The 24,887-nt window shown below is 54.8% G+C and overlaps 8 protein-coding genes across 8 annotated transcripts, besides 1 other annotated feature; 5 read left to right on the top strand and 3 right to left on the bottom strand.

Annotated features, from left to right (window-relative positions):
- Positions 1 to 518: 518 nt before the first annotated feature.
- Positions 519 to 2,164, top strand: PODANS_4_980 (uncharacterized protein; the record flags this gene model as incomplete). Its single annotated transcript, XM_001903662.1, has 5 exons — positions 519 to 1,081; positions 1,143 to 1,242; positions 1,302 to 1,625; positions 1,689 to 1,833; positions 1,890 to 2,164. Coding segments are annotated over 5 exons (1,407 nt in total), but the record flags the coding sequence as incomplete, so codon positions are not given.
- Positions 2,165 to 2,666: 502 nt separating this feature from the next.
- Positions 2,667 to 3,691, top strand: PODANS_4_977 (uncharacterized protein; the record flags this gene model as incomplete). Its single annotated transcript, XM_001903661.1, has 2 exons — positions 2,667 to 3,480; positions 3,558 to 3,691. 2 exons carry the CDS (start codon positions 2,667 to 2,669, stop codon positions 3,689 to 3,691), a joined length of 948 nt encoding a protein of 315 aa, XP_001903696.1.
- A 249-nt stretch (positions 3,692 to 3,940) lies between these two features.
- Positions 3,941 to 4,072, bottom strand: a tRNA (tRNA-Pro).
- A 188-nt stretch (positions 4,073 to 4,260) lies between these two features.
- On the bottom strand, positions 4,261 to 4,621 carry PODANS_4_975 (uncharacterized protein; the record flags this gene model as incomplete). Its single annotated transcript, XM_001903660.1, has 3 exons — positions 4,261 to 4,350; positions 4,448 to 4,527; positions 4,588 to 4,621. 3 exons carry the CDS (start codon positions 4,619 to 4,621, stop codon positions 4,261 to 4,263), a joined length of 204 nt encoding a protein of 67 aa, XP_001903695.1.
- A 1,639-nt stretch (positions 4,622 to 6,260) lies between these two features.
- PODANS_4_970 (uncharacterized protein) lies at positions 6,261 to 7,892 on the bottom strand (the record flags this gene model as incomplete). The annotated part of the gene is made up of 1 exon (XM_001903659.1): positions 6,261 to 7,892. The coding sequence occupies one exon, from the start codon at positions 7,890 to 7,892 to the stop codon at positions 6,261 to 6,263; it is 1,632 nt and encodes a 543-aa protein (XP_001903694.1).
- Positions 7,893 to 12,187: 4,295 nt separating this feature from the next.
- On the bottom strand, positions 12,188 to 14,644 carry PODANS_4_960 (uncharacterized protein; the record flags this gene model as incomplete). The annotated part of the gene is made up of 1 exon (XM_001903658.1): positions 12,188 to 14,644. A coding segment is annotated over one exon (2,457 nt), but the record flags the coding sequence as incomplete, so codon positions are not given.
- Positions 14,645 to 17,160: 2,516 nt separating this feature from the next.
- On the top strand, positions 17,161 to 18,658 carry PODANS_4_950 (uncharacterized protein; the record flags this gene model as incomplete). Its single annotated transcript, XM_001903657.1, has 3 exons — positions 17,161 to 17,230; positions 17,386 to 17,526; positions 17,592 to 18,658. The coding sequence occupies 3 exons, from the start codon at positions 17,161 to 17,163 to the stop codon at positions 18,656 to 18,658; spliced, it is 1,278 nt and encodes a 425-aa protein (XP_001903692.1).
- An 815-nt stretch (positions 18,659 to 19,473) lies between these two features.
- Positions 19,474 to 20,271, top strand: PODANS_4_940 (uncharacterized protein; the record flags this gene model as incomplete). Its single annotated transcript, XM_001903656.1, has 1 exon — positions 19,474 to 20,271. One exon carries the CDS (start codon positions 19,474 to 19,476, stop codon positions 20,269 to 20,271), a length of 798 nt encoding a protein of 265 aa, XP_001903691.1.
- Positions 20,272 to 21,539: 1,268 nt separating this feature from the next.
- Positions 21,540 to 24,273, top strand: PODANS_4_930 (uncharacterized protein; the record flags this gene model as incomplete). Its single annotated transcript, XM_001903655.1, has 2 exons — positions 21,540 to 21,815; positions 22,018 to 24,273. The coding sequence occupies 2 exons, from the start codon at positions 21,540 to 21,542 to the stop codon at positions 24,271 to 24,273; spliced, it is 2,532 nt and encodes an 843-aa protein (XP_001903690.1).
- Between the last annotated feature and the right edge of the window lie 614 nt (positions 24,274 to 24,887).

Here is a 24,887-nt window from a genome sequence, read left to right as displayed (position 1 = left end):
TTACCCCTATCAGCCATGGCTCCAAGACCAGATGAAGCCGACTTGACGGTCGGCATCGACTTTGGCATGACATGCACAGGTGAGCGTTTTACTCCAAGAGAAATTGAGTATCTGCAGACTGACAAGTCCCAACAGGCGTGGCTGTCGCCAAAAAGCACCAAGAAAGCCCCCGCATGATCCAACAATGGCCACTACCAGACCAAAAGTCCGGAACACACAACAAAGTACCGTCAACTCTGCTCTACGACCACAAGCATGATGTACCAACAGCATGGGGCTTCACCTGCAACAACCACGAAAAGACTGTGGAGTGGTTCAAGCGATATCTTGATGAGAAGTATCTCAAGATCATGATCCGACGAGCCCGAGAAAATGGCGAGGAGCCCGAGTTCGAAACCATTGAACAAGTCCGGAAGTATTACCGAGATTACATGGAGCGCCTCTACAAACACATCAGCAGAAACCTCCAAAAGAACGAGGAGTGGAGGCACAAGAAGGTCGAGTTCGTCTTCAGTCTTCCGGCCACCTTTCAGTCCCTCGAAATCAGCGATGCTCTCATGAAAGAAATCAAAAAGGCCGGCTTCGGAACTGGAGGAAAGAATCACAGCGTCTCATGGGGTTTGTCAGAACCTCAGGCCGCGGCAGTGTACACCGCCAAGGACGGGGACATCACCCTTCGGACTGGGGACGTCATCTTGACCTGTGATGCAGGCGGTGGTACCACTGATTTTGCCTTGCTTGAGCAGTGCGGCACTGCCGAGATTGCCGAGCTTAGAGAGCGCGCCATTGTGCAGGGTATCAACATTGGCTCAACGAACATCGATTTAGCGTTCGCAAAGATGGTTCATGGCCGGTTGGCGCTGGCAAGGGCAGACACCAATGCTGGCCGCTCTCACCTTGTCTTTCACAGGAATGCTGAGGACACAATGATGCATAGCGAAGAGTTTCAGACATGGAAACATGAATTTGGCAACTTTTCAGAAGCTCAATTTCGAACGCCGAGAATAACAGTGCCCATCAGATCAGGGGGGACCTCGAGCACCTCGGCGAGGATAACAGATGGCAAGATGAACTTCTCTTAGTAAGTACACCCATGCCAAATTCTGAGAGAAATTTAGCACCCCTCTAACATCGCCCATCAGTTCCGACTTCCAAGGTCTATTTGATCCTGAAGTGGAGGGCATCATCAACGCCATACGTCAGATGTTGGAGCATGGTGTCAAGGCTGATGTCCCACGCCCTGTGAGTCCCTGAGACTGTTCAACGGCGAAAGGAGAGATTACGATACTGACGCGTTCCAGAAATACTTCATCTTATCCGGCGGACTGGGAAGCTCAGCATATGTTCAGCAAAAGATTAGGGAGGCATTCCCACTCCCCATCAAGGTGGTGGCTGCAGACGGGGACGAGCCGCCACTTGCTGTCGCAAAGGGTCTTGTCCTTGACCGCAAGCAAAAGGCACGGCATGGCAAGCCAGTGCTGGGCGTCAGAAAGGCTCGAGTTTCCTATGGCGTTGTCACACAAGAGAAATGGGATCCACATCGGCACGAGGAGTGGGAAAAGATCCAGTCCGGGCTTGACGGTGAGTATGTGGTAGAGAACCGGATCAAGTGGGTGATTAAAAAGGTGAGTCTTTATGGTATTCTTGATCAGCACCAACGTTTCCGAACAGGACCTCACCAGACACAGGGGCAAGACATCAATACACAAGAAGGGGTGCGCTGGCAAGGGTTTAGTAAAGCCTTCAACAACCGTCACCATCCGGGAGTTTCTAGAAGAGAGCTTGTGATATGTCACCGAGACAAAGATGACTTGCCCAGCAGCAAAACAGATGGTATGTTCGCCCCTATTTCGGTACCACTACAAGTTTGGAAACTAACAGCACGGCAGTGGACGTCTTCCCCCTCTGCACGGTCGAATCTGATCTCTCAACGGTAGACAGACGACACATTGAAACACACACCAGATATGTAAAAAGGCCTGGAATCTTTGGAAGGCTCACAAAGGAAAAGCAGGAGTATTACGAGATCAAGTATGATGTCTGCTTTGTGGTAGGAGCTCTGGATGCCCGGTTTGAGATGTGGATTGATGACAAGCAGTACGCGGACAAGAACTCTTTTACGATAGAGTGGGAGGAGGAGGGACTCAAGTCGACGCCTGGGTGATGCTTCAGCTATAACACTAGAATAGCTTCATGATGAGCGGTCAACGACCTCGCATTCTTCCCATGTCGATCTGGTGAGCCTTGAGGACAACTGCCGACCTCACCTGCTCGTCACGCCTAACTACCTGAACCAGCCAAGCTCCCTGTGGGCTGCATCATGTCAGTGAGTGCGTGTTGCGGCTGCGGGGATGGCGCGCAGCGGCTGTGGAGGAGCCAATAGTGCCTTGAAGGCACAGCCCAATCAGGGACAGGCACTCCTTCGCCGGCCCATCGTGGCGAAGCCAAAGGTGTGGTCGCATCCTGCCAGAGTTCCGGGGCGTCCAGACAAATCAAGCTTCGGGTCATTATGCACGCCAGGGCGGTAACATGCCCCCGACTACCGCCAAGGGAAGTATGATGCGTCTCAGCCGTCTCCATCGACGCCTGTGGAACACTGACCGAGATGGATCGCGGACCATGCCACCCCCCAACACACCGAGCCTTCTAGTCCTACCATAAAAGCAATGATACCCCAGAGAAGTCCTGTCTGCAGAGACCCTTTGTCCCGGCATTGTCTCTCCACAAAACGAACCATGTCAGCAGTGATAGAACCCATCACCACAGGCCTAAGCCTCTTCAACGAGTCTTTCACAGCCGCCCAAACCATCCAAGCTTTGAAAGGTGCCCCAGAAGAAATCCAACGCGCCGTCCGCTTAATCTCCAGCGTCCAAGCCGAAATCACCAACGCAAAAGCCCTCCGCGACAGAGTCTTCGACGTCAAAAGATCTGAAACCGCAAGCAATCATGACTTTGAAGAAATCCAAGAAGCCATCCGAAACCTGGACGATCTCATTACCTCCAGCGCCCGTTCCCTTCAGGCCAAACCAGAAGACCAATCCCCAAAACGTCGAGATGATAAAGGCGCCAAACGTCCAAAGACCACAGTGAGGAAACGGTTTGGCTGGGTTGTAGGGGGGCAATCCCAACATGACGCCAACATGCAAGAACTCCAAGTCCACTACCAGCGTTTCGTGGCTGCCAAAACTTTGCTGCAAAACCGGTCGAGGGAACCACCCCAGGGAAGGAGTCCGTCGTTGCCGTTCGGGGACTTGGAGGTGATGAGCTCCGAGTCGCCCAGCGGCGGCATTGGGTACTACAACCCGAGCCCTACTAGCAGCAACAACCAGCTGCTTCTCTTTCCTACGAGTTCGACAGGGCATATACCAGTTTCACCGAGTAGGAGCATGGAGAGGATGCTCTCCGAGCAGGACGAGTCCGACACGGAGCGGCTGAGCACCACGCAGAGTAGCGTTGATGGTGGGCAGGGGAGTCAACAAGGTGAGCAGCAGTTCTCTTTTCCCAACCGTCCAACTTTCCCCTTTTTATACTGACAAAATACTGGGATCCATTTGCAGTCGCAACTCCACCTCCGACCTCCCCAGCCCCTGACCGCCCCGAAGTCTTGATATGGACTGTTTCAGAGGGCTCAACAGTGGAGGATACCTTCTTTGCGCGCAAGCGCAAAAGGAGGAGAAGGGATAGTTATTAGCGCCAAGACATAATACAACATCAACAAGAGATAGATATCACCACAGCTGCTCCTATTTGCAACCCAACCCAACCCAACCCAACCCAACCCAACCCCCCTCCCACCACCACTACCACCACCACCAAATGGAATAACCACCAAATGGAATAACCACCACCAAATGAAATAACCACCACCATCACCAAAAGAATAGCAACCACCATCATCATCACTAAAAAAGTGTGATGAAAATAACCAAGATCAAAAAAAGGGCTCAATCGGGATTCGAACCCGAGACCTCGCACAATCATCATCAGAAACTCTGATGGGGCTTCTCGACTTTTTTTTTAAAGTTCAAGTTTAATTCCCGAAGCGCGAATCATACCACTAGACCATTGAGCCAGTTCAATTTCGATGAGACTTTGCAACAGGTGTTCATTATTTCATGGGGCCAGTGTGGCTGGGGGGAAAAGACACGCCGCATGAGTCAGCCCCCCCGCGGGTTTTATTTACAGGATCCACTTTTCCCCCTTTTTTTCCTCCGCGAACGCCAAGATATATTGGAGAGAGAAAATAGGCTGGCCGAATCATCATGATGTACTACTACTCGGGATGGTGGGGGGGTTGTGGACTCTAGTCTCGACGACGGTGAAGGTTTCGCCTGATTCGATGTCTTGGATCTGGAGGGCGGGTCAGCAAAAGAGGCGGGGAGGGGGTTGGGGGGTTTGGGGGGGGAAGAGAAATTTCGGGAGGGTACAAAGGGGGCACATCACATACCTCGTATAACGTCGCGGCGGTCTTGCTCGTTGGCTCCATGACTGACCTTACGATGCCGAGGGCCTCGTCGCCTTCCGCACCTGTTTTGAGACGTCGTCAGAATTAGTATGCAATGTGCAAGAAATAGGGGAATAGCATGCCTTTGTATATGACTGCATCGCCGATTTCGTGCATGGTGTTGACCGCTTCGTACAACGTGTGCAAGTTGATAATATGGCTTGGAAATTGGGCAAATGAGGCGATAAAATTGATGGACGTTCTGAAGAGAGCACCGGTTGTGTTGCAGAGATGTATCGTGAAAGTTCGTGGTTTGGGTTGCTGGTCATCAAGTTGGGAGTTTGAGATGGTGGCCATCACGTCACGATGAGCTGTGTGCGGGTGCACTTTGCAGGGATGGGACAGCATGGAGAATCTGCAAAGTAGAGTCCAAGCACGAATAATCTGGATGGCGGCCACGGATTGGAGAGAAAGAAATGGTAGGTAGCGAAGCATGAAGCTTGAAGAGATCGAAGTGAGGTTATACCAACAGAGCGGAGCTGATGCGGCGAGTGTCGTCGCCAAGATTGAAGTGTGATGGGAGCCTCAAGGAGGAAAAATGCACATGACTTTTGCAATGTCGCTCTCTACTTATGCGGGATCGAAAGATGATGTAGAGAACGGAATGGAATCATTACGGAATGGAATCATCAGGTAAGTATGGAAAGCGGTGGTTGAGATTAGAGATATTTGAACAAACAAGATCACAAGAGAGATGGACAGAGGGACAGAGGGACAGAGGGATAGAAGGACAGGCACAGAGGGACGGGGTCAAACTCACTCAAGTCATTTCTCAACACCAAGAAAACTATCACCATTTCACATCAAACAAGTCACATTGCAAGAGGCACAAAATGTCAACACCAAAACAACCACCCCCATAAAATACATTGAAACAACCCCCAAACACCCCCATATCGTCAACAAAACTAATACACTGACCGTTTTTTGCTGTGCATACCTGCCCATTCGGCAACACCACTTGGCGTTGGGGCGTGGGGAAACCTAACAAAACCCACGTCACAGGTAGCAAATCCACAGGTGGGCAGAGGTTAGGCTGCAATCCCCCATGGCCGCGACGACTGTCGTCCTATCTTAACAACCAGCTCGGGCTGGCACCACCAGAATGTCGCTGATGGCTGTCGCTGTCGTCCGTCGTCCGTCGTCGTCCAATCCGCCAGAGTCTTCCATCTCGGTCCTCCCAGCACCCAAAGAGTCCCCAAAGCTACAAACTCCAGAGTCCTTGCACCATGGCATGCTGCCGAATGAATCCACCCCAACAAAAAGTCCTCCGTCGTCCTCCTCCGACCCGACGATGTCCTGGGCACCAAAAGAAACCATGATAATCCGACCGATGCTCCCCAACCAGTGTTCGCCGTGCCCAAAGCTCCAAACCTCAGACGCCGTGCAGCGTAAACCCAGTTGTCGACCGAACCCAGATCCCCCTCATCCCAGGACACGTTGAAAGAAATGAAAAACCGACCTGTACACCGTTAGCAAAAACCAAAAAGGGCATACTGTACCTCGAAGCTCCTCCCGAGCTTAAATCCCAAAGTCCTCCCATCCCAATCCTCTGTACAAAATCCTCCAACCCAAAACCCAAACTCCAGACCCAATCCTCCAGGCCGTACCCAAACTCCATCCCAAAATCCCAATCCCAAAACCCATGCCAAATCCTCCAACCCAATCCTCCATCCAACCCAATCCATCAATCCAAATCCATCAACTCCAAACTCCAACAACTCCAAATTCCAACAACTCCAAACGCCAACCCAAATCACAACCTCTCAATCACCAATCCCTCCTTCCTCGCAATCCGGACAACCTTGTTGAGAGTATTGTCCTTCTGACGCTGGAAACCAACATCAGAACTCCTCACGCTCCGAAACAAGGTCTTCATCACTTCCGACGCTTGCTCCGGGCTGAAGAGGGTGTCGTCGTCCTCCTCCCCACCAATGTACATCTCAATGTCGCCAAAGAGACGCCGACGCCAGGCGTCAACATCGACACACTCCTTGATCAGGCGATCGGCAAGAGTGCGCAACTCCAGACCGGCCCAGTGGGCCGTCCGAGCTGGTGGGAGAGGGGTGGGGGCCGGAGCCTTCATCACAGAGCCAGAAGACTCGGCGGCAGCAGCGACGACAGTTGCGGGGAGGGGCTTCTGTTCGAGAACAGAGGCGTCCGGGAGAAGGGGCACCGTGTTTCCAAAGGCGCGACGGCGACGCATGGGTGCCACGGGGCGAGAACCAGGCGGTGGGATGGGAGCCTGCTGCTCCGGGACGGCGTCGGAGATGGCGGGAGCGGCGGCAGGCGGGAGAGGGACAGCGACCGGAGCGGGTGCCACGGGGACAGGAACCACCGGTGCTGGTTGAGGCAATGGGGCGACCTCAGGTGTGACTTTGGGGACACTCGGCAGGGCGAGCGTCGGAAGCGTGAGCTTGGCCTGGGCCTCGCTCGGCGAAAGCTTCTTCACCAGCTTCCAGTGGGGACGAGAAGGGATCGGAGGCGGGGAGGGAGCACGGGAAGCAGGAGCCGGTGGCGTCTGCTGCTTGGGAGCTTGTGCCTGCTGGGGGCGAGAGCTCGACGCCAGAGTGGGAGGAGCAATCACCAGGTTGAGAGGGCCAGCAGGCGTGTTCCGGGGAACCCGCGCAGGTGGTGACGGCTGCACAGGGGGAAGAGGCTGCTGGGGCGAGGTTTGCACCGGGGCGGGAGGGACCCTCACCAGATTGACTGGGGCAGCAGGACGTCTTGGTGGAACGACAAGCTCCGGCTGGGGGACTTGCTGAATAACCAAGTTGACAGGGGCAACAACTCGGTTCCTCTTCAAAGGCTGGACAGCCGCTTGCTGGGGTCGAACCTCCATCTCAGGGGCAGGAGGAGCAACCACGTTGTCTGTGGCAGCAAGGGGTGTCGGGACAGCCATGGCCGGGACGGGAATCGGGGCCAGGGGTGGAAGAGGCAGCTGGCCAGCGGGCTTGGGTGGCAGCTGAACAGCCGGGCGAACGATCTCGGTCTCCATGACTTCGCTGCTAGTCACTACCGAAGCAACGACCGTTGGCTGGACCAACGAAGACAAGCCAGGCAGTCTCGGCGCGGGCATGAGAGCTGCTGGCTGGAGGTCAAAAGCGGGACGAACGAACCGTTGAACAGCCCAAGACTCCTGCCGAATCGAAGCCATGGGCGTGTGGGCGCATTGGACGGCGAGCGCCCCGAGAGAGGAGCACAACACGTCCATCTTCGAAGGACCAGCAGCAGGCGTGAACGCGGGCTGGGCTGCCGGCATGCTCTCGAAAAGAACGAGCTGCTGGGATGGGACCGTGACGAACACGGGAGCAGGCTCGATCATGAGCATTGTTGGGGGCTCGGCGACATCAACCTGGCTGGTGACAGGCTGATAGCTGGGAGGCATCAAGCCCCGGAAAATCCCAAAAGGAACGGCGAAGGGATTTGACCTGAACACGAAAGGCTCAGGTGTCGGCACTGGAACAAACAATGATCAGTCAAATGGCAAACAAACAAGACAAAAGAGGAAAGCCAAAGGATGAAGGAGGAAAGAGGGAGAGACGAAGGAGGAAAGAGGAGATATGAAGGAGGAAAGAGGAGAGATGAAAGCGAAAAGGAAAAAGAAAAAAAGATAAAAGACAAAAGACTTACGTGTAGGTAGGGTCTCGACTGGCGGACCCCGTGCGACCGGCAGTGGGCGGCTGCGGCCGTCTTCGAGCTCGAACCTCTTGGCAACGAGCTCGGCCTCGCGGCCAGCAACGACGATGTCGTTCTGATGGTAGACATTCTGGCGGTGATAAATCTCACACCAGACGTAAACAACCGCAAGGAACCAGAAAGGACCGTTCAGAAGATGGACGACTGGAACAAGGTCAACAAATAACGATCACAGCCAGCTGAGACAGAAGAATCTTACGGAAACGGTGAACCTTCTGGAGCCAACAACCCTGCTTGGACCAAGTCTTGACGAGAGGGCGTCGGTCGCACACGAGGACCGGCAGGTCAAGCCGGGCCCCGCGCTCGTGGTGTCGCTCGCGGCAGATGGCGATGAGTTCCTTGCGCAGGCCTTCAAAGTGGCCGCGTTGCTTGTCTTCGGCGTCGAGCAAGTGCTGGCGACGAGCACGGAGTCCTGCAAGAGAGACGTCAGTAACAATGGGGAGACAACCACTTTTACCGAAGACCTCATCTTGGAAGGCCAAGCATGGGTCGAGCTGCGACTGGGAGGAGGGGACAGAGGGGGGGGAGGGGAGAGTCGCATCACGGCGGGAGGATCCGGCGCGAGTGGCGAGAGAGACGATTCTATCGGCGGAAGACATTGCGGTCTTTGTCGAGTCGAAAAGGGGCGTGAGGGTGAAAAAGCGTTTGTGTAAATGACAATGAAGTCGAGTAGGCAGTATGCGCAAGACGCGAAAAGATCTGAGATCGGAAAAATAGCTGCGAAGCTGAAAACATGTAATGCGCAATACGGAAGCCGTGAGAAGAGAAGAGGAAAAGGTTGGGAAATTTGGGAGAGAGCAGGCAATAAATACTTGTGTGAATGAGGCCCCCGCTTTTGACAGTCGCTATGGCGATGGTCCAGATTTTGTTTGTAAATGTTGCTCTATCTTAGCAGCGACGTCAGCGATTGCGGGTCATTCAGAATGTCAACAGGGCATCCTCCTTTCTCCCCCAAACACGAACTTTCCAGCAATGGGTGGCATTCTTTGACCAGGCCAAAGGTAGTGAAGAATGATGGTGATGATGAGATAGATGCTTTGTAGCCCAATTCAGTAATTTGAGAGTGTAATATATCTATGTTTTCTTCCTCCGCCCGACTTTATATCTGTTGCTGTTGATGTGGGTGGTCTTGAGCAACAGGATCAGCATCACAACAGTCCCTTGATCGATGCTTGAGATGATGGGCCACTATAGAGACAGATTTTGCGACTTTCCTGCGTTTCCAGGACCTTGGGGAAGAGAGATAACCTCGAGTCACATCTTCTGCCCGCTGTCGTCGTCCTCTTCGCTGTCGCCTCCCACAGATGGCACTTTCATTCCCTTGATGCGACTGACATCTTTGACTGGAAGCAAAGGTCGACTTAATGGTTTAAGAAACATCTATTTCCCCTCATCACACAATCATCCCATTCGTCAAACAGTCACAGATCCCAGCCAGAAGTCCATCATATCAAGCAGAGCACTTCCGCAGCCTGTTTGGCATCCAAAGTTTGCCCATGTCTCCTACGTATTTATGATGCTCCAAAATGCCATCTGTCGTATAAAATATATACTCCCAACCTCGATATCAAAAGTGCTCCCATCTTTTCCACGACAGCAAAAAGTTGACCTGCATGGTGCTTAATTGCGGCTCAACTACCCTGTCGTCAAGAGTGGGGCTCGCTAAAACAGCCCTGTCGTTGGGGGCCCAACTGCAGATCCGGGGTAGCGTCATCTCTTGGCATGGTCCCCTAAATGCCCCTGAAAAAAAGTAAACAATCACCCTGTAGCAAACTGTTCTGTGAAATGGCAACGGCGCAAGTGGTTTGTTTACATTTTGCTGGACAGTCGCACGTGACAAACCAGAAATGCAAGCAGACAACAGAACTTTTCACAGGTTTACATAATCAAAACAGTGTGTTTGCATCGGCTTGGGACCTCACGGCAGACTACTGAGGCGGGGTACAAGCAGTCGACGCCCGCTGCCATTGATGATGGCCTCTGTTCATGTCTATATTACTGTTCTCCATCATCGCTGTCTCTCATCCACTTCTTGTACGCCGGGGTCTAACCATGCCTGTCGCCATGCGTGCCAGGTCCCAGTCACGTTTCCATCCTGGTGTTCTTCGACACAGTAAGCCCCAGAGGGCGGGCAAAAAGATCGACTTAATGTGCCGTCAAGACCACAAACACGACCCAACCCACCTGGTTCCCTTCCCCCGAATCGTGTTGTCGCAGATGGGCAAAGTTTCACACCCAATACACACCCATCCACATGACATTTCGACTGACGAGCAAACGATATGGAAATCATCCTGTTGACCGACCACCACGAACCCCCGAGATTTGGATGCGCAGCCGGGCAGTCTTGCTTACCTAATCCTGAACCAAACCACCTGTCCTACCACCGTCCCCTTCGCTACCAGTTGGACAACGTGGGCCATATGCAGCCATATACCACAACACAGTCGACCACCCTCTGCCACGCCCAAGTGTTCCCCCTCCAATATACCCCATAATCATTGGCAACATAGAACCGCTTACCTTTCCCTGTCCTTTTGCACATCTCAGATAGTCATACCAGGCCATCAATTCTTCATTCAAGGTGCCTTTATTCCAAATGACATGACTTGGTTCTCTCTCATCCATGACGACGCAGTGGTATCAACCACAGGATATGCTTGCTTTAAATATCCCTAACCTCGAACCATCTGGAGCTTTTGTACCTAGCAAAATCTCCGGCAGTAACCGCCATTTGGGATCAATAGGTACACTGAAATGGGTCGGCATACTTCTGGTTAGATATCAACCTTTCTCGCTACATATCTCTGATGTGCTAATCTAAAACTGTCCAGCTGCTCTTCGACTGTGATTCTGACCCGACTCTATTCCTCACTATCAGCACTCTTCAACAGAAATGCTCACCCACACTGCGTACTCCTCCCCTTAGGTATGCCGTGCCTTTCCAACCGGCATCACTAACACACCCCACCCCCCCGCCCCTCCCCCCCAAAAAAACTCCGCCCTCTTTATCTGTGATAACCTTCCGTAGTTCTCAAGCTGTCCATCGATCACTACAATACCTTAGCCACTCCCGCCGTTACTATCCCCACAAAGAGCATCCACCATCACCTATTACCCCCTCCACACAGGCACACACTCCCCCTTTAGTCCCATAACAACAGCACCCAATATCAACCAAACCGGCAGCACCCACTCCAACAGCTCCACACGAAACCAGCGGTCCTCCTGATCACGTACCAAGCCCTCCAAACACACTGTACCCCCCTTTCTTCATAGCCATCAACAGCCCCGTCACGCAGTGGGACCTCATCCTCCACGCAGCGGATTTCCTCCTTGAGGCGGCCAACCTCATCCTCAAGACAGCAGACCTTACCCTTTAAGAAGCCGACCCCCTCCTTGAGGTCGTGGATCTCGTCTTTGGCGTCGGGAATTTCTTGTTTCTTGAGAAGCACCAAGCCTCGGAGGATGATAAGTAGCTGCTGCTCAGAGAGTAGCATCTCCGCTCGTGGGATGGGTGCGATGTCTGTCGGAGCGGGCGTTTGGAAACGTGGTGTTGGAGGGACGGTCGTAGTAGGCACCTAAGCGAAGAATCGAGCAGTGTTTAGAGAGAGGTTGGGTTTGAAAAGGTTCAAAAGGGTGGGTAAATTTCAATGTGGAGAGAGATTGACGTGGTGACGGCCTCCGCTCAAAGGGGACGTAAAAGGAAATCATGATGCAGCTAAAAGAGGAGACAGTGCCTCCTGCAAATGTGTGGACCTGCTCGGCAATGGACATCCTCAGCAGCTGGAAGGAACCTAGCCTAGAAAGCCCATCTCTCATGTTGAACAACCAGCTCATATTTTCAACTGCCGTATAATCCAACGTTGACAGGGATATCATCCAAACCCAAACCCAAACCCAAAATCATTAACCGCCTGCTAGATGGTCATCCAATACCAAAACCACCTCCTTAACTATACCAAACGCCTTCCCATATGTCCTTCAAGCCAAAAACTTGGTCTCCCCCTGCTGAAAAAGCCAATCCCTATTAGCATCCACCATGAACTCGGTAATATTGAACTCCCCCGCCACCGCCGCCCCCCCACCATGCCCTATCCCTCCTCCCCCCATCCCATCACCCCCCGAAACACCATGACCACCACCATGCGAATCACTCACCATCCCAGCCTGCGCAACCGGCAGCCTCGGCACATTAAAAAAGTCAAACACGTCCAAATACTCCAACTCGTTCGTGGCCGGCGGCGCCTGCCCAAACCTCCCCGGCCATCCACCACCACCACCACCCCTTCCCGGCCCGGTATGTGCCCCCCCACCAGGACCACCAGCAGCACCACTCGACCCCGGCACACCATTCTTGCTCCGTGGAACATGCCTCGGCTGCCGACTGATCAAAAAGTCGAGGTCAAACGCCGTCCTCCGCATGTCGGCCAGAATCTTGACAATCTTCGGCGTCTCGCTCCCTCCCTGGCGAGCATTGTCGTGATGTTCCTCCAGCACACGGGTAAGAAGCCCACAGTACCGCGTCGCGACAGGCCAGTACCGCCCCATCTCCCCCAGCGTGTCGATAAATAACCGTATCTGCGAGGTGTCCAGCTTGTGCTCCACCGTGCTCCCGTGAACAAGCAAGACGCGGGCGGCCACCCACAGCGTGAACGCGAATGGTGGCCCGAGCTTGTTCAGCAGGTTATTGCTGACGACAAACTCGCGGAGGGCAGCGATGTTCTCGGCCGCACTGTGACACCGCTGCGAGGCGCTGTAACTTGGGGTGAAGATCGGGGAGCGGGTGGTGGGATAGGCGGCGGAGGAATGAAGGCGGATGACGGCGGTGTGGAAAGTTGCGTGCAACATCACCCAGCCACAATTGATGGCTTTGGCGGAGCTTGGTTGGAAGAGCTTGGCCATGTTGCCATAATCCCCCGGGAGATTGAACTTCCAGGCAGCCAGCATGTTGTCCAGCTCCTTGTAGCGCATCTGCCACTGCTCGACATCCGACAGCGCGCTGATGTCAACGGGCTTGCGGAGGAACTTGTGTATCCTGGAGAGTATGGAGAGGATCTCGATATAATGGCTGAAGGCGCCCAGATTCTCCGGCTTGTCGACCTCGTACTCGGGCGAGTTGCCACTTGTCAGGGTCGGTCGAGAGTCGTCCAGGCGCAGCCATCGGGTGTCGACTTTTTGGTTCTTGATCCATAAGTCATCTCGACATGGGAGGGTTCGGTCAACCTCTCGATCGTCGAGCGCAAAGTCAAAGGCGGTGGCTATCGTCGCGTATCGGTCGAGAAGGTACACCATCCAGAATAACCTCCGCCTGGACTCTTCTTCAATAAAATCGCGGGGTTCTGGGAGGATCATGGCCCGGAGCGTGTAGATGGACCGGTAATTGGGTGCCACGGAGATGGAGTTGCTTTCCACTGCCAGACCTAGCTGGACGACGGCCCGGGTGATGATAGCCATGATGTTCCAACCGGGCGGGCCATTGCCGCTTCCGCACAAATCCAGAGCCAGGATGACCAACGCCTGCAGCGACTTGACAGAGAGGTTCTCCATGCCATACAAAATCACGCGGTTCTTGGACGCGGAATGGTATCGTTGGCGAGCTCCGTCAGTCAGCCGTTGATCTGTCGAGTACCGTACGGTGGTGGCCACAATGGCATGCAGCAGGATCTTGTCGGTCTCGTCCAAGATTGACGGCCCAAAGAGGGCATCCAACGTCGTCGTTCGGTGTAGGATAGGGCACCACGTGTTGATGTGCTTAAAGTACAAGTCCACCAGGCCATAGAGCAGGTCGTACGGCGGTAGCTCCTGTTCGGTGCCCATGTGGCTTCCTGGCGGCGCGTGGGCTGGTGGTGATTGTAGAGCGGCCACCGAGGTTGTCGGTGCGGTAGTGTAGTACTCCTGTGCTCCAGTGCTTGGACCGGAAGCTGGCAACTGGCCGCGGGGCGAGACGATGCTGTTGGATAGACTCTGAAACGGGTCCGCCATGGTGGATGTGGCTGACAGAGGGCCCTGTATCCCCAGGTCAACCGATGTCGTGGGTCTTTGGAGGAACAAGGCCGTCTCGGCCTGGGGGGTCCGGATGGTCTCGCTCCGCGCGAATATCGACGGCGGGCCGGCTTCACGGACCTCTCGTGGCGTGCCTCGATCGCTCAGCTGGCTGGTGTGACTTCCCCTGACGCTGGGAGCGTTGTGATGGCTAAAGGCACCGGTACCGCTGCCATTGCCGCTTCCCGGACTAGTGTTTGAGTTGGAGGTCAGAGCTTGCAGCAGCTTGTCGTGAGCCCTCAACATTCCTTCCAGCTTGTCCAGCCGCTGCTCCAATTCCCGTCCGTAGCCAGCGCGTAGACCCGGCTTCTTGCGCTCCTTGTATTCGCAGGTAGCTCCGTTTCGGCTACACCAGCCGCACGATGGCTGGGCGCGGTCACATTTCACCTGTCGCGGTCAGGTCAGCATCGGGGGCCGGGCAATGGCTGTCGGTCGGGTCGGAGGGGGGGTGGACGAGAACTCACTTTGCGCTGTTTGCACAACTCGCACCTAGCAAGGCAGCACAACAAGGCCAATTAGCATTTTCCTTAGCGTCACACAGCGTGTTGTTGAAGTGCTCACGAAACAGATACCGGTCTCTTGCGCTTCCCCAGACGCACGCCCTCGCCCTGGTCGTCGAGGTCATGGTCGTCTTCCCCACTCTGCTGGCCTCCGTCATCGCTGTCTGCGGGGTCCTGGTGGTGATGTCCGCCGCCATGCGACGAGTAGGAGGGCGATGACTGGGCGTGGGAATTCTGACCATTGTTGTTGTTGTTGTATCTGGTGGAAGCTTGGACCGCCGGCTGCATCATGGCCAGAGCTTCTTCCCCAGGCTCCCGTCTTAAGCTCAAGCCTTTGTCAAGTCCCCAAGACAACCAGCCTGGAAGCGCCAGCCGTTGAGTGGTGACGCTTACTGCGCGCGCCGAGCGAGTGGATCGGGGCAACGACGCAGGTTGCCGAAGCACGACGACAAGCAGCACAACCCGAACGGGGGAACAGTTCGCAACAACGGGCGGGCGGGCACTCTTCGGGATTTCGGGTCCTCGGGTGTCAGAAACGGCAGCGGGCAGCGCCAACAACACGTGTGATTGAGACAAGAAACGACTCCAATGAACACTCGGGGTAATGATGAGCAGAACAGCGAGGGCGGTGGAGAGACCACATTCCTCTTTTTTACCCAGCATTAATTTACCTTATACCCAAACAGGGACACCAGGGCACTACCTACACGACTAGGTGCGGTACGGAACACCACGTTGCGGCGGTCATCTGGGGGAGTCTGGGCCCGGGGGAGCTGGGGAGCTGGGGAGGGGGGTGGTGAGGGGGTGCCCTGCTGGGGGAGAGGACTGTTGTTGGACCGTGCCCGGACCTTGCCTTTGCTTGGATTTCCGGGGTTGGTGGAGTGCGTGCCCTGTGTGGAGAATTGTGGGGGGTGGGGTAGCACAGGCGCACAGCACAAGCAGCCGGTGTCCCAGCGGGCTGTTTCTTGACACCTCTTCCAAGGTTGTGCTGGACGAGATGGTGTTGCTGCGAGACTCCAACGCCTTTTAGGGCTGTCAAGCTGTCCAATCTCACATCTCATGTCATGTCATCCATTGCTCACCGCTTTCCGTCTTCTTGAGGATGGAGGTGGTCAGCTACGAGAAACACGCGAGGTGAACTCGGAAGGATTCGAGATATACATTGATTGGGGGCAACTGACACATCAGATTTCAGTGACAGGAGGAGTTAGTGTTTGCTCGAGAGAGAGAGAGAGAGACCCCCGACGACAATCAGGGAATCCTTCATGGCGTTCGTCCCACCACCATCATCATGACCAGTCCGAGAAGCCCTTCGCACCCGGTCCCACGTGCTTATCAGCATGACCGGAATGCTACACACAAACCCAAATGGAATTACTTGCAGCCGGGCTGCAGAGTGTGCAGTGTGCAGTCGACGCAGCGAGAGAATGCGGTGAAGACGGGGCGATGCTACCCCAAGTCGTTGCGCCTGACAGACTCTCTCACATCGTTCATATCGAGAGCCCAACGGCAAGCTTGAACCGAACCGCTGCTCTGGGTCCAATGGTATCATCTGCCACAGTAGCACCTCGACTGACCGGCCACCGCAGCATGCCGCAGCTATCCACAAGAGTACGACAGTAAGAAACCCGTGGCATCTTTGCCGCACCCTGGCATAGACAGGATGGCCCTCGAGCCCTCCTCCGACATGTTGTCGACGGAAGACGCGGGATTCCATGTTGGTCGCGGCAGCCCTTGACCAAAAGGGTATAATCCTCCCCCCGTCCACATCACCACCACCACCACCACCGAGCTGTGACCCGTCACCCGGTGCCCATCACCCGTCCGGACCAACAACAAACTGTGACGCCTTCGGATAGCCCTAGCGCGAAATACCCCAATAGCCCTTCACGGTGATCCACCAATCCGCCTCTGCTCCCTGGCAGCATCCCTCCATGTGCATGCCAAAGGTGGGGTTGACGTTGTCTTTTGTCTTTGGATCAGAGCGAACGGCCAGGCCCACGTTCCCGGATGCTTATCTGAGAACAATAGAGCTACTTGACTATATGTCGCCATCGTCGGGGCATCACAACCCGACCGGTTTCACTATTTTCCCAAGTGCTATCTATCCTTGGCCCCTTTGGTGAGGACGTTGTTTGTCCCTTGACATGCATTGTCCCTGCACAGGGACCTTTCCGGCTACGTAGTTGACAGAGCCAAGTAGAGAGAAATAATAAGGAAGCCTTATCCTCCCAATTCCTCCCCTTTTTCACATCAACCATCCCCCACATGCCAAGCCATCGGACACTAGACGTTGACGCTAGGTAGGCATCTGGACCGCATATAACTTGGGACTGGTTCTCCCAGAGGCTTGCTTCCCGCCGTTACGATCCACCTCTCTCATTATCTGGGAACCAAAAAGACGTTGACACCATGGCGTCTGTAAAAGCGTTCCCCACCATCAAAAGTATCCGATCGTTCGTCATCGGCGGTGTGGGCTCAGGTATGTGGAATCCCCAAACGGCTGAGACAAAACTGCTGGCTAACCAGATTACAGGTGGCGATTACCACAATGTCAAAGGTGGTCATTGGTGAGGTGCTTTCTTTCAAAAAGCCAGCACCTTGGCAGCATTTCCTAACTTCAGTCCAGGCTCATAGACAGTCCAATTTCTACTCCATGCTCAAGATGGGAGAAGTACCGGGCATCACGGACGAGCTGGGGTATCAATGTTCTCGGCTCGTTCTTTGTCGAGATTGAGGCCAGCGATGGAACAGTTGGCTTTGCAACTGGCTTTGGTGGTAATGTCAACACTGCCCGCTTTTCTCCCACCGGAAATGGAGACTGATATTGTTTGCAATTGCAGGCCCTCCAGCGTGTTGGCTCGTCCATCAGCACTTTGAGCGCTTCCTGATCGGAGAAGACCCTCGCAACACAAACCACCTGTTTGAGCAAATGTACCGAGCGTCCATGTTCTACGGCAGAAAAGGTCTCCCCGTTGCCGTGATATCCGTCATCGACCTCGCCCTCTGGGACCTGCTCGGCAAGATCCGCGGCGAGCCCGTCTACAAGCTCATTGGCGGCAACACCAAAGACCGCATCGACTTTTACTGCACCGGCCCAGACCCCCCAGCCGCCAAAAAAATGGGCTTCTGGGGCGCCAAAGTGCCTCTCCCCTACTGCCCCGAAGAGGGCCACGTCGGCCTTAAGAAGAACGTCGAGTTCCTCCGCAAGCACCGCGAGTCAGTCGGCCCGGACTTTCCCCTGATGGTCGACTGCTACATGTCGCTAAACGTGCCCTACACGATCGAGATTGCCAAGGCGTGCGAGGACCTAAACATCAACTGGTGGGAGGAGTGCCTCAGCCCCGACGACACGGACGGCTTCAAGCAGATCAAGCGCGCCCACCCGACCATCAAGTTCACCACGGGCGAGCACGAGTACTCGCGGTACGGGTTCCGCAAGCTGATCGAGGGGAGGAACCTGGACATCATCCAGCCAGACGTCATGTGGCTCGGCGGCATGACGGAGCTGCTCAGGGTGGCCGCCATGGCGTCGGCCTATGATATTCCCGTGGTCCCCCACGCGAGCGGGCCGTACAGCTACCACTTTGTCATCAGCCAGCCCAACACCCCCTTTCAGGAGTACCTGGCCAACTCGCCCGACGGGAAGAGCGTGCTGCCCGTGTTTGGCGATTTGTTTGTGGACGAGCCGATCCCCACCAACGGTTTCTTGACGGCGGCTGATCTGGACAAGCCGGGGTTCGGGCTGACGCTGAACCCGGTTGCGAGGGCGAAGCTGATTCCGAGTACTTATCTGCTGGCTATTCCTACCAATTCGCTACCCCCACCGGTGAGTGAGGAGAAGAAGGAGGTTAATGGTGTCAATGGACGCCACGTGGAGGGGCAGTTGTCTGGGAAGGCCAAGGCTTGACCACCTCACGCCAGAGAGCTACATGATTGGATAGGAGTTTATCTTGGGGGTACTAGACATTGGATATTTCTTTTTCTTTTTTTTGTTTTTGTTGTCTGCGTTTTATTCTACCATTTTGAATATCAGTTTTGTTTATCTCTTCCATCCCACTGGCAAGCATGATCCTTGGGTATCCCGCAAGCCCGTTGTACTGACGTCATATCAACCGTCGTGAAGGTGTTGATGTTGCCCTCAAATCATGAAACAATACAGCCCAACAAAAGGTCAACCAGGTATCCGGATACTCTGTGCCGTGTGTCTCCAAAATTCATGCAATGTGATGAAGAGGGGGTTCTTTGTGTGTCCAAGTGGGATCATCACCTCGCTGTATTTAACCCCGAGCTGTGGGGTGGGGCAGAGGGGGGATGTGGATCCAGGATAAGAGGCACAGGAGCAGGGGTGATTGTCAGCTTTCATATGGGATCTGATTTTGTACCGCGAGCATTATTCCTGACATGAGGTAAGTGGTTGTTTGGGGGCTTTGCAGAGGGTGTGATGAGATTGTTGTTAGACACCGCGGACAAGGCTGCGGTGATGTGAGATATGGTGCCCTAGAGAGAATGGAGGTCAAGGGGAGAGGTTGCATCTAGGAATTTACCCCGCGAGCCGGACGGGATAATTGTGTGAATGGCAGCGACCCCCTCGTGGGTTTGCGTGTCAAGATGGAAGGTATGACATAGGTTGATCGTTGAAGGTTGTGTCACGGCACAGCTCACCTTTGCTTGCTCCTGACACCAAGAACTCACCTTTCCGACACCTGGTTGTGACCACCCACCATGCCCGCCACCAACCTCCTCCTCAACAGAACAGCCATCATCACCGGCGGCACCACAGGCATAGGCCGCGCCATCACCCTCGCCTTCCTCGCCCAAGGCTGCAACGTCGCCGTGAACCACCTCAACCTCCCCTCCGACACCGACCACCTCACCTCCCTCCTCTCCGAAGCCTCTTCCCTCCCCGGGAAAATAGCCCACCTCCCCGGCGACGTCCGCGACCCAACCACCGGCCCCGCCCTCGTCCAGTTCGCCCTCGAAACCTTCCACACCTCCCGCCTCGACATCTGTGTCTCCAACGCAGGCGTCTGCACATTCACCCCCTTCCTCGACATAACCCGAGACCTCTTTGACAAGACCGTCCGGACCAACCTCGACGGAGCGTTTTATCTTGTCCAGGCGGCGGCGAGACAAATGGCGACTCAGGAGCCAAAAGGGGGGTCGATCATCGGGATATCGAGCATCTCTGCCTTGGTCGGGGGGGCAGAGCAAGCGCATTACACACCCACCAAGGCGGGGTTGTTGTCTCTGATGCAGAGTGCGGCGTGTGCGCTGGGGAAGTATAACATCAGGGCTAATGCCATATTGCCGGGGACGGTGAGGACGCAGTTGAATGAGGAGGATTTGAGGGAGGGGGGAGACAAGCTGAGGTATATGGAGGGGAGGATCCCGCTGGGGAGGGTTGGAGAGCCGGGAGACGTGGCGGGGCCGGCGGTTTTTTTGGCGTGTGAGGAGTTGAGTGGGTATGTGACTGGGGCGCAAGTGCTGGTGGATGGGGGGTTGTTTGTGAATTTGCAGTGATGGATGGATGGATGGAATTGCTCAGGTGGGCGTTGAGTATCTCCATATTGGAGGCAGCTATCACAGGGGTGGAGGTTGTACAGGTGGTCTCGTTTAGTGTTATATTATTAACTTCCTGAAAGACAATGGACCCTGAATGAATGTCTTGAATTCGGAAAAAGATATTCATGTCATGGAGACCTCGGTGTTGGCCAGCTCACCTTACATGGATGGACCCGAGGCCACACCGCTCTTGGCTTCCTTCTCCTCACCGTTGATGGACCCAACACCAACGTGGCTGTCGCCAGCAAACGAGAAATTCTCTTTGAATGCGCGCAGTGGAGAGTTGGGAATTGATCCAGCGAATAATGCACGTCCAGATGACGCCCCTTATGCACAAAGATTTTCTCTTCGCTGTGGAATGCGCAGAATGTGGATGAAATGTGGGGGGGATGTCCCCTCCAGAAAAGGTTCCGTCATCGACAGGGCAGGGGGATGCAGCCGAGAATTTGGAGAGTGGGTCCGTGCCTGGCGCTGGTGTCTTGTTGGTGTTTGTGCTGCCCTTCCAGAACGCGGTCGGGTCGCACGTGTCGGTTGCGGTCGCGGTCGCGGTCAGGGTCAGGGCCATTGGAGGGCCATTACACCGGAACCAACAGAAGCCATTGGCTGTAAGGTGTTGGCTGGCTGGCATTGCCAACCTCCTCGAGACTCTCTGTCGAATTCCTTGTTTGCCCTTTCTCCTCATATTCCATCCAGCCCTCCAGTCACAAACAACACCACCCGTCAATCCACCTTCGTCATGTGTCCGGTCCATCGTGACAGCATCACCCACAATAGTCTTGGCTTTGACGGACCGGAGCGAAAACCCGGCTAGCGCACTGATAGCGCCGATAGTCTTTTTGACCGCCCCTGGCCACGGGTAGCGTTGTCAGAGGACTCCACCGGTTGCTTGGGAGTCCAGCGGGTAATTATTCATTCCATTTGGAGTTGATCAATATACTACAGACAGCAGGCCTGGGAACATCGCTGAAGCCATCGCCGGTCCGTGTCAGAGCCTGTCAAACACCCACTCACCTCAATCCATGCGCTTTTCTGCCGCGCCCGGGGAACCTCCTTGCCCAACACTCGCCTCTTTTTCCACCCCCAAGGACACCTGCACCTGTCATCCCGATCCGAAAGCGCGGTAGCGACTATGCTGCTACGAGTAGCATTTGCGTTGTCGTCCCCGTTACCACCACCACCACCACCATACTGTTACCGCCTTCCACCTGTTCCCGTATAAACCTGGCATGGCAACAAGCCCCTACCCAAACTCCGATCCGCCGCAGCCTCCCCCGCCGCCGAGAGACACAGACACAGACACAGACACAGGCACGGGAACAGGCACAGGCACTGACGACACTACTGATAATACTATGGGCATCGTCGACGTCGTCGGGTCCTCGCCGCCGGGCGATGACATCCGGTGCTGCTGCGGGAGAGAAGACTGTGTATATTTGAGACACAACTGCTCGGTGCTGCTGAGCGTCGAGCGGGATGTCCACGCGGCAGCCAAGATGGGGCAGGTACGTTGTGCGGTTTCCCTTTCGTGCTTCCCGCCACATTCCACTGTGACACCTTCTCTTTCACCCTCTGGTTTCCTTTGTGTGTGCCTGCTGCCGTCTTTTGAGTGGTCATCGTGTACCTGTCTGTCATGTTGCCAACTATGCCTTCTGAAGAGAATCTCTCGTTTCTCTTCTGCACACCACCATGGATGACCCAGACGAGACAGCCCTGACGCAGGAGCCAGACCCAGAGCTCGAACTCGAACTTGAACTCGACCTTTACTTCCCTTCTCGAACGCTAACATGGTCGCTCCAGACGCTCCTCGCCCGCCACGAAGCGTACATGGCCTCTGCAGAGAGGGACAGAGCCGAGCTCAACGCCCGAATTGAACAGCTCGAAGCCGAAAACGCTGAACTCGAACGAAAAAACCGCGAGGTCAACCACGACAACCACAATCTACGAGACGAGTTGGACCACCTGAACGATACTGTCAAGGATGCAGACACAAAGATAGAATTTTTGGAAAGGACGCTACGAGATGCACAGCGCGAGGTGCGACGGCTCGAAAGCGCAGCGCAACGAGCGGCCAGTCTGGAGAGGCAGATTGAACTGTTGGAGGAGGAACAAGCCACGCTACAGGCCGCCGTCATCACCACGAAAGACGAGGCGCGGACGGCCATACACCGTTGGAAACAAGCTGAGAAGGGGCTCAGTGACTTGCAAGCACAGTTGGAACGAATGGAGAAAGAGGCGAGGGAGGATCGAGAACGACATGTTGAAGTCATCAGCCGCATGGAAAGGCAGCGTCTCATGGAGAAGGAGCTCAACACAGCAGCTGGGAGGCTCAAGGGCGCCGCCGCGGTAAGGTCAATGACTGATAGTAAGAACAGCGGCAACGTCGTGTCTCACTTTGTGCGCGACCTCTTGCAGGACAACGCCAACCTGCAGCTGGGAATGGCTGAACTCCGCGAGATGCTGGTCAACTCCAACGACGAGATTCAGATGCTGCGGGAGCAGCTGCTGTGTCACCAGCCAGCACCACCGCTAAACGATTTCGAGAGAGAACCCGAGACACCTGCGGAAGAAACGCCACAAGCCGGCACCTCGCCCCAGTCACTCCGGGCCGAGCTGGAGGGACACGAGCAGCCACCGCCTCGAATCACGCAGCAATTACATATTCACCACCATTACCACGTCACCCACAAGCAGGAACTCAAGAGGATGAGAAAGAAGCGACAAGGGATATCATCTGGTACCTTCACTCCACCCAAGATGTATTCTGCCCCTTCATCACCCGTCACATCGTCCATAAGATGGCATCGGGGTCCCGTGAATGGGAACCATGAGCCACCAACACCTTCAGAACACCATTGGTCTCGACAAGATGACGAGAACCCATCAGAGTTTGGACATTCGTCAGAGATCAGCTCCCCACGGTCGTCCAACAACCGCAATTCCGTATTTGACCGCATGGTGGACGTTTCTTACCCCACATCGCCCACGACAAGCCTGGATCCAACATCACCAGCATGGAAGACCGCGCATCGAAAGAGAACCTCGGAGTGGTCCATGTTTCCGATTGACGCATCCTCTACTTGGAACGGCCCGCCACCAACCAATCCACACCCGCTAACCAACTTTGTCCGTTGCGGCGAGCGCTCTCCCAGCACTCCGAGACGCGTCCAAGATGACGGGACACAGACCTACTCCGACGCCGGCAGCACAGACGCAGGGGATCTCATCTCGCCACACTCCAAACACTTTGATTCGCAAGTATTACAACGCCCGGGTGGCAGGTTACGCCGTGTGACCTCGCAGGAATCCATCATGTCCTTGTCCAACGGGATGGATATTCACACGCTGCAGGCGCGACCGAGTCAGCTGGCGTTGAAGCCCCTGGGTTTGAGCGCTGCGGGGACGAATCTCAGCGAGGTTATTGCTTCACCTACCCTGACGAGTGGGAGCAGTGATGGGAAGAGGGGAAGCGTCTTTTTGATGGGTAACCTCGCGAATCAGGTGAGGCAACCTGCCAATCGGACCGTGTCGACGCCTACACGGTCGGGCAACGAACGATTGCATCCAGGGATCAGGAGGACGCCTTCTGCGTTGGGGCGGTTGGTTTCATGGAGGCCGTGGGGGGGGAACACTGCGCCTACGTCTCCTGTTGCGACGCCACCACCACCGCCGCCTACTTTGATTGCGACTTCTACGGCGATTCCGGCGTTTGGGCTTGCGGTGACGAGCCCAACGGTTTCGGTTTCTAGTGTGCCCAAGAGTCCCGAGGGGAGCGTGAGTTCTTCGGGGACTTTTAGGGGCACGGGGATCAACCAGAAGGGGGTGATTCCGGGGTTTAATGAGTATTGGGCTAAGCATCAGGTTTTGAGGCGGCCGACGAGCAAGGTTTGCTTGGAGGGGGACAGGTTGGGGGCTGTGGAGGAGGGGTTGAGGGAGGCGTTGGAGCCGATGGTGGAGGAGTGATATTATTAATTTATTTTTTTTGCATTGCATAAAGGAGTTTATGGGGGGTTATATTTGGAAAGGGGGGTATGATTTTTTGGACGGGGCAGGTGATTGGGGGCGGGAAGGGGGAAGGGAGTGTATATAAGAGCCTGATATCCGAGGCGTGCTTTTGGAGGGCCTGTTTCAACAGATATGTTGCTAAGAGGGGATGATTGGGGTGGCCTTTTCTTTTTTTCTTCTTTTTTTTTGTTTCTGAGTTTTTCAACAAAGTTGCATAGCCATTGGATTGGAGGATTGAGTTGGGTGATTTGAGTGATGATGGAGTGGATAGGATAGTTGGTTTGCATGGTGTACACTATACCCCCTTTGATGGAAGAAGTTTGATTTATACTGGGGAGGAAGGAAGAAGAAGAAAGAAATGTGTATATATATTCGGGCTGGTCGGACTGACATTCATTACTTTTTTGTTTTTGCTTGGGAGATGGGAGGAGGAGTATTCTTTACCCCTACACCTGTTGTAATCATTATCTGGAGATGTTCAGAGGCAGAGAAAGCAGCATAGTTAAGGGGGAATTGAAGAGGGATCATATCGAGTTTAATTAAGAGAGTTGTCGTGCTGTGATTGTGTGAGA

Source organism: Podospora anserina, chromosome 4 (genome assembly GCF_000226545.1).
Source record: "Podospora anserina S mat+ genomic DNA chromosome 4, supercontig 1".
Classification (NCBI taxonomy): Eukaryota; Fungi; Ascomycota; class Sordariomycetes; order Sordariales; family Podosporaceae; genus Podospora; species Podospora anserina.
This window is presented reverse-complemented; position numbering and strand designations above follow the sequence as displayed.